Source organism: Sinocyclocheilus anshuiensis, unplaced genomic scaffold (genome assembly GCF_001515605.1).
Source record: "Sinocyclocheilus anshuiensis isolate Anshui unplaced genomic scaffold, SAMN03320099.WGS_v1.1 scaffold710, whole genome shotgun sequence".
NCBI lineage: Eukaryota > Metazoa > Chordata > Actinopteri > Cypriniformes > Cyprinidae > Sinocyclocheilus > Sinocyclocheilus anshuiensis.
The window spans coordinates 105087-113878 of NW_015544201.1; the positions used below are offsets into that span (position 1 = coordinate 105087).

Sequence of the window (8792 nt, forward strand, 5' to 3'; positions counted from 1 at the left end):
CCCCCCCCTCTACCCCGCCACTTCCCTCCCTCCCTAGTATATGAACATGACATGTCCTCCCACGTACTTACTGAGGAAAGGAGAAAATAAAAATATTTTGCTTACTATAATGCAAAAAAAAATTATCACTTTTAAACCTAGCCTAAATATCAATGCTGTACTGCAATTGTATATGGGTAAATCTATTAGTAAAATGTAATTATTATTATTTTTTTAATTATTCAAAATAATGATAAATGAATAATTTTAAAATTACAATTATTCATTAATAAATTATTATGAACGTATTCGTATTAATAATATTAAATAATCATGATTATAAAATATTTATTATTATTATTATTATTATTAAAATGTAAAATGCACAAATGCACAAGATAAGATGTAATGAACCATCATAAAAGACCCCTATAGAAGTGGAATCCAAAAAAAACATTAAACACACAAAAAAGAATATATATATATATATATATATATATATATATATGGTGTAGGAGATACTTTGATAATGTTTTCACTTTGTAATTGTTAGTAAATTTCACAATTACAAAGAAACTAATTAGAATTAAAGGGTTAGTTCATCCAAAAATGAAATTTAGCCTGTTTTACTCACCCTCGAGGCATCCTAGGTGTATATGACTTTCTTCTTTCAGACGAATCCAGTAGGAGAAAGAAAAGAAAAGAAAAGAAAAGAAAAGAAAAGAAAAAAAAGAAAGATCAATGCCGGTTACGAGTTAACACAGAAACACAGAACTGACATCAACAAAGGGGAAACCCATCGACTGCAGACAGCCGCCCAGATGTGCTCTTGCACAATGCACATGCTTTCTCTTTCTCACCGTCTTTCTCGCCTACATCTCTCTCAAAGGAAACACTGTGATCAAGGCCCAAATGAAAGAACTGTGTGTGATAGAGTTGGAAAAATACATGTGCAGCTCTTCTTACTTTCATCGAGTAGCCTAATCTCCGCTGGGCTCAGCTGTGCTGCTTGGCTCCTAATGTGAGTGTCGATGACAATTAAGTCGTTTTACATTCTCGCCCAACCTCGGTTGAACTACTGACACGACTGTCTCTGCGGCGCGCAGCGGAGGACGCGAAACAAAGGGACAATAATTACACGCTCGCAATACTTATTGGACAAAACATGGTTAAAAAAAGGCAGGCAGGGGAAAGGGGTGGGGATGAAGATGAAGATGAAGCGCGATTACTACATGATGTGAGGGGGCTGGTGGGTTTAGTCCAGGCGGCACGCGCTGTCAGTACATCGCGCTTCAGCCGCACAGCTCTATTCCTTCTCCATTGAGAGCGCATTCGTTAAAAGCGCCAGATCAGCGAATCTCTCGTGGTTACAGTTTTTATAGGCGCTAAGCAGCTCGGAAACCCTTACTGATAGCTTATTTAGTCTCCTTAGGCAATAAAGCGGTTCATCTAGTGTGCGAATAGCCTGCAATAGGCTTCAATGTAAGGTGACAATTTTAAAAAAATCTTCTAAATTATTAATTCATGTAAAGGTATTTTTTCGGGTGCAATCTGTCGAGGTTCGTCTAGCGCTGCGCAAACTGTAATCTGGCGCCACTTGCACGGTTAGCTAAAAGTCAGTTATTAGACTTTTTAAAAGTGTATTCGTGATGTGCAAATCAAAACAAGTCATACATAATGTCTTATGTTTTATGTAGCCTACAGCCCAGAAAACTGGGTGGAACGCGCGTGAACACAGTCCTGTTGTTATGGTTAGCTCTGGCGAACGCGACTTCTGGTTGTGTCTGTTTGACGAAGGGTGAAAATACGCACTCTGGCTAACTTGTGATCCAACTTTTATCTAGGCTATGTTGTCTATATTCTAATTTATATGCTATGCACTTGTATGAAAAAAATATCTACTTTTACGGCTGTGACACGTAGATCGTTCATTATGAAGTAGGGCGCGTCGTTACGGGAGGTTTAAGGTCCGAAGATGCTGCACAAATGCTGAAACTTATTTCCAATATGTCCAGGAGGCTGTTTTCTCAAATAGTGTGAAAATACTGCCAAAATGGAAACTGAACGTCATCTTAACGATGCGCTAAAAGTTATTAAACATTTCAGACTAGATGGCAGAGCGCGTTATGTGGATCATTACAATGGGTCTCTGTCTCCCTCACTTAGTTGTTGTGTTCCTTAGGAAGAAAACCTAACAGCATTGCAATTAATAGGTATATGTTGTGTATTTCCAGATCATTTGGTTTGAGGTCTATGCACTGCCACCATGCAACATGCAATATGTGAACCTGCCACTGGAAGAAGAAGAGGATGATGAGGAAGAGTGCGCTCATTTAAAACACTGTCAATCAAATAATTTGTTATGATTTTTTTAAACTATTACATTTTCACATTTCCTAGTGAAAATAAATGTTACTAAGAACGAATCGATTTTGCAATCACTTATGTGTATCAAAGTAGGCCCACATAAAGTTATGATAAATATAAGTTTGTCACGTGACATGCGCAGACTGTGGAGTAGCCTATCACTTTAAATGCGATTTTTATCAAGCCTTTATAACAATTGATTTAATGTACGGTAGCATTGCAATGATAAAAAAAACGCATTCATAACATTTATTAGACATCCCTTATAAATATAAAAAGAGATCCGTTTAACGTTCTTAACTTAAGAACGTTTTTGTGTGCTACTGACGATGCTTTTGGGAAGGCGTATTACTCACGTGCGACTAATGCTCTACTTAGCGCTTCTGGAAACCCAGCCAATATCAATTTGCAGTCAACAACTAATCAATGTCAGTCACCGTTTAAGCTGAAGAGCGAACCAAAAAAGAGGACGAGAAGCAGGTTACCTCCGTTTACGAAAGCGAGGGCATTCTCCTTGCTTCAAAAGGTGGCAGGAGTCCTGAAGACAGATGTTTGTTTCAAATAAGCTCACTTTCTACTCACTCCAGCCGAGCTCGAGCTCAATAATCGCCTGTCCATCACACGGAGAGTTCATAAACCGAATTTGCCCATTATTTTACACATCACCGACGGGATGAATGAGAGAGGACGAAAAAGAAAAAGGGAAAAGCACCGTCAGCGTTTGAATCTCAGAAAAGAAGTGCGTAAATCCATATGGGGGTTAGTAGACTAATGACCTTATAATGCTCCAGTCCAGACATGCTTGTTAGGTTATTAACAGCTGTCTTCCTGCGGAACCGCTGGGACTGTGAGTGATGGGGAAGTCTGCGATGATAACTGCGCCTCGCACACTCCTCCCGAGCTGCGATCGATTTGACAAGAGAATTGCGAACTTCCCTTGCTTATTCCGCGCACGTGCGCCGGCTATACCCCCGCCCCGCGCGCGATCTTTCAAGTAGCCACGCTAACTGATGTCATCGCTTACAAGTGTAGAAATGAGGGGCTGTACTATAACGACAAGCCTGGCAAAAAAAAAAAAGTGAGTGATAAGGTTTTACATTTTTTACACCTCTAACCCGACCGCGCTTCGAGGCAGGCGCTCAAACAGTCTAATCCTTTGGGGATCGATTTGGTCTATTTCGTTCAGTCTCATAGTCGGGTAGCCTACTCTTTAGATTTCTATCATGTGGCAAATGATGTTATCAATAGCCAATCACAGCCTGACAGCCCTCAAGGTTGAGCTGAATTGAAATCTCCATTGTGAATTGCAAGGGTTTCCATCACAAATTACAGTCCTGGATACCCCTACTCATCCTACACCAAAAGGTCATATGTAGTTTAGAGGTTTAACATTTGATACTATACTGAAAGTGTGTATTTTCTCATCATCACACACTGCATCTGATTTAAGGAAGGATAAAAAGGCCTTGGTTAAGCCACCTATACACACGCTACCCTTTGATATGCGTCTCCAATCCCGGTCGGCTCGTCTAGGAAATTGGAATCTTTGTCTCCTTCAGGTATAAAAAAAGAGATAAAAGGGGTATTCGGTACAACAAGAAATATAACCCATTTGAATCCTCATTTTAAAAGTACTGCCATTGCACTCAATATTCCATGCTATTTATTTTCACCATTGAACATCCTCTGGCCCGGACATTTATCTAATAAAATATTAACCACAAACAACCTTGTGAAGCTCTCTAGATGTTCGCTGCTTGTTTTCATGGACCTCAGGCAAAATTGCTGTCCAATTGCACTTTTGCAAGAATGCATGGAGACATATCATATGTTGTGGCATCATGTGAAGAATATTTAGATGTGGATCAGAAGGCTAGTGTATGAAGTGAGAAGCACATGTCTATGTTGACCTGGCCTTCCAATCATAACTGTATATGACCCGTCCTCAGAGTCCTATGGCCCACATTACTGTCAATCCAATAAATTTGTTCAAAAGTATATCAATAAGCCCTAATATTATACTTTTATCGGTTGCACGTGGCAAATATGTTGCAAGGATTGACTGATAACTTTACACTCTTAAAAGTTTTTGCAGTGAAGCCATGGAAGAAGAATTTTGGGTTCCCCAAAAAAACATTTAGTGAACAGTTCTTAGAATAACCATTTTTTTCTTAGTGTGAGGAACATTTTATAATCTAAATAATCTTTTTCCAATAAAGAACCTTTTATGCATTGAAAAGGTTCCATGGATGTTAAAGATTCTTTATGGAACCATAGATGCCGATAAAGCGCACTTTATTGCACTTGTCATTGCAGTATATTCTGTATTTTACTTCTCTATGAGGAAAGGATGAATAAAATTTAGATTAATCTACAAAGCAACAACACAGCAACTACAACTGGACATAACAGAGTTTGTTTCAGGTTTACGGACAGCACATCTTGCTTTCACTGCTGGACTTCCTTTCATCAGTTAAGCAAGTTGGCTACTTCAGGCTAGTTCAGACTACAGCCCCAAGAATGAGTGTTTTGCGTATGGCTTACAGCATTTAATGTACAACTGAGAGAATGAGAGAATACAAGTTGTAATAATGCTGATAGAGTAGAATTGGAGGAAAGGGCATAAATGTCTTTTATCAGAGAACTTGTGTTATAGGATCCCCGCTGAGACTTCTTCCGAGATTGTTCTCTCGGAGGACTGAGCATTATGGAAATGTCTGATCATAACTTGAGGAATATTTCTTCCAACACAATCAATATTTCCACATTTATCCTCTGAAAGAGAATGTTTTCTTGCTTTGTGGGACGCCTGTAGAAGTGGGTATGTAAGATGAGCTGTTGGTAATTGATTTATTTCTGGTGAGAATTTTTTTTCTTCGTGAGATGAATTAGATTAAGCCACGTTGATACACGCAGGATAATGGATATTATGCATAAAGACAATGGAAATGGGTGATGGATGATGACAAACAAATCTAATCTGGGTTCCAAAGCAGGCAAGAATGGGAGAATCATAGTGCCATAGAATCACAGTGCCGAAGGATCATTGCATAGCACTCTGTCGAGTGTCAGAACGAAAATTCATTTCCTGAAATATTGACACCCAGGAAAGAAGGATAAAAGAGACGGAGTGTCATAGAGCCAAAAGGCCAGACAGGAAAGTTGGGCTCACAAACAGCCAGACAGATTTTGGCAATAAATATTCAATTTTCATTCAATCTTGTACTGTGTTTTTTGGGTCATTCCACAAAAGGGGTTCATTTTGTGTTTCTCATGAACAAATGTGCAAATAGTGGCTATAACAATGATGTTACTAAAGGCATAAAATAAAAATTATTTTTATAGAATTTAAATCATTATTTTTAATAATTATTTTCTATTACATTTTAGTTAAATATATGGACATTTAATCTAGTAATTAGTATTTTCTAGTACTATCAAATAAAATTCCTTATATTAAAATATCAAATAAAATGTGCAATTTCTCTCTTTGTATAATTGTAGATTTTATTGCACATATTTTATTTTAAAAAATTTATTTTAAAACATTAATAAACCCCGTAATAAAACTCTTCTCAAAGACAAGCGTCTCCTTTTTTTAGTCACTTTATTATGTTTAGTCAGGTTTGTCCAGCTTGTTAGCACAGTAAACAATAAACTTTCTACTGAAAAATAGATATTTGTAGGCTAATAATATACAAATAAAATATATATTAAAATTCTTTTTCTAATAAACACCTTATAGTGTCATGACCTTGAGCAAAAAGTCTACCATGACTAAAAAAGTAAAAAATGTCAACCTTGTCCCTTTTTAAAGCTATATATCAGCATTTAAAAACATTTAAGTTTATCCTGAGATGACACAAAGCTATTTACAAAATAATAATAATAATAATAATAATTTAAAATACTTCAAATTAACTTCTAAAAATCAGCTTTTACAAACAGAAAAGGCCTACATTTGGAAGAATTACCCTTATAATCTCCTCATCGTGTTTCATCTCCATACCTGCAGAGGTAACAAACAGCAGTGGCGCTTATTTACATGAGACAGTGTGTAGTGAGGACATAGGGTTTAGGCCAGGGAACACATTTCTTCAGCAGAAGTGAGAGGGGAAGGAGGGCGGTAATAATTGTTCACTCCCAAACAATTCCACCAGTGACATCCCATTACTTTAAACACGACAAAATAAGGCCACCCGCGCGCGGAGAAAGAATTCCCTGAATAAGATATGAAGGGAAAAGGCTGCCGTTATTAGCTGTGTGCGGTTCATCATTAGAAAGCAGCGAGACGGAGCGACTATAACTCTCCTGTTACTAGCAGTAATTACAGCACAAGTGCAGCCCGCCGTTTGTAATAAACTATAACCAGTGTTGGGGAAAGTTACTTTTAAAAGTAATGCATTACAATATTCTGTCTGTGTTCGAGCACATACTCATTTAGCCTCTATATAACAATCGAGAGACAATGCAAGCAATGTTACCTCTGACAAGTGCGTACCAGGTACAAGATTGTGAGAAAACTCCGTGTGAGAGAAAGAAGAGCATATCTGAAGTGTTAAATCTACCGAAACTATTGTCCTAAACTGTATATATAACGCCTTGGGTGTATTTTCGCAAACTTCAGCAAAGTTACAGTAAGGATAAATGCAGCGTGTGTGAGAATGAGACGGACATTCGATTCAGATGATGCGGAATCATTAATGGTGTTATATCGCCACCTAGCGGCCTCAAACTGCAAGTGCATGAGGGCCGTTATGAGGTACATTTTCATGCCTCCATCATAAAATAGTGGCTAGGCTACAATATTTAATTAATTTTTTGTTTTAAATATGGAAATCTTTATGTAAATTAATTATTTAATTTGATCATATTTAAGTAACAATTATGGGTTCTTAAAAAAATAAACTTTGGTTTGAGATGTTATAATTTTCTCTGCTTATGTCTATGGGCGCCATAGATGTAAAATAAAAAATTGGCAATTTATTGAGAAATATTCCAGGCATTTCTTAATTTTTCTTCTAATCAAAATGTTTCAAACAACTTGGGAATACTGGTTTAACTGGTAAAACTTTTTAAACGACGTTTTTCTTGTCCACAAATCCCCAATTTGAGGTTTGAGGTCACAGAGATTAATGGAAGTGACAGCTCATTCCAAACCAGTGCACTTTTGCTGTCATAAGGAATCTTACATTATGAAACACAGAGAGAACGGCAGAAATAATTGAGTCACTGAAAGCCATTCTTTATTCTTTACCATTATGATAAAGGCTAAATCTAGTGATTAATAAATAAAGTTTTTTGTATTAGTCATTAATTGTCAATGTATGTGAGAATGATGATGAAATCACGTACACAAAAATGTTTTAAATAGCTTCATTTCAGTTTAAAATTCCATTCAATACAAAACAGATATTTTCACAAACTCTTTCAACTCAAACCAGCATTAAAAATTCAGCAACTTTTGTTAGTTTCGCCACTTTTTGACGGGTCTGAGGATCTTAACACTGATTTAAAAAATACTTTATAAAATGGAGCAATACTGAACCAGTATCTCGATTGGTTCAACAGGACTGGAGCCATGAATCCCTTAACATAGTTTAACATTTTCAAGATGACTATTTTCACTGAACACAAATAAAAAAGTAACGGACACTGTAATAAATATGAAGCTGATGTAATCTCCTTTGCCTTAATGCATTAAAGAAGCAAAATAAAAAAATGCTTTAAATGTGGTTTGATTGTTATAAAAAATGCTACCAAACTATGTGGGTGAACTCAGCATCAGTTCAGTACCCAAAGCCTGATCACTTGATAATCAGAAAAAAGTGCTGTTTAAAGACATCTTACTACCTTGTAATAAATTAACTGACCTAGAATTTGCTCCCTGTATTGAAATTCAAACCTTTGCCATTACAAAGCTGCACTCAAATCAGGTTTAAAGGTGTAGTCTCTAAAAAAAGCCCTCGTATACTTGAGGAGAGGTATATTAAGACCACACAAACTACATCAACAATATGTCAAAACTATTTGTCTACCAAGGTACACAGCACCTCCATGTGCAAAACGAGACAGCTAGAGGATCGGTAACAGCGCACATGTTTTTTTGATGAATTTAAAATGTGCTTTCACATATTAACCATACGCTTTTCGTTAACACGGCTACATTTACAGAGTGCAGAGAGTTCATAGGAGTGTGTTCATCTATCTCCAGGCAGGAGACCACCATGTCTTACAGGCTACAGTTCATCTCGAGCCTGTTTTGCACGCCACGCCGGGTGCCGGGTCACATATTCAGCCGCTAGAAGGACTAACCTCATGAACTCCTCAACATCAAAAGTGTAGTTGGTAAACTTAGGATGTTCCCCAAGAGTAGGGTGGTGACCCTGAGACAGAACAAAATATTAGTAAAATATATATACTTTATATATATATATATATATATA

General features: G+C 37.0%; 2 protein-coding genes across 3 annotated transcripts in view; both read right to left on the bottom strand.

The window, feature by feature from the left end:
- LOC107696804 (protein FAM19A4-like) overlaps positions 1-2878 on the bottom strand; it is a 42662-nt gene extending 39784 nt beyond the window's left edge. Inside the window, exon 1 of the mRNA XM_016497308.1 lies at positions 2832-2878. The gene's annotated coding sequence lies outside the window, so the exon portion shown is untranslated. The remainder of the gene's footprint in view (positions 1-2831) is intronic.
- A 4848-nt stretch (positions 2879-7726) lies between these two features.
- The window catches only part of LOC107696816 (EGF domain-specific O-linked N-acetylglucosamine transferase), a 12625-nt gene continuing 11559 nt past the window's right edge, over positions 7727-8792 (bottom strand). For both annotated transcript variants that reach the window (XM_016497318.1, XM_016497317.1), the window contains one exon: positions 7727-8732. In XM_016497318.1, coding sequence (XP_016352804.1) covers positions 8586-8732 — 147 coding nt within the window. In that variant the 3' untranslated portion in view covers positions 7727-8585. The remainder of the gene's footprint in view (positions 8733-8792) is intronic.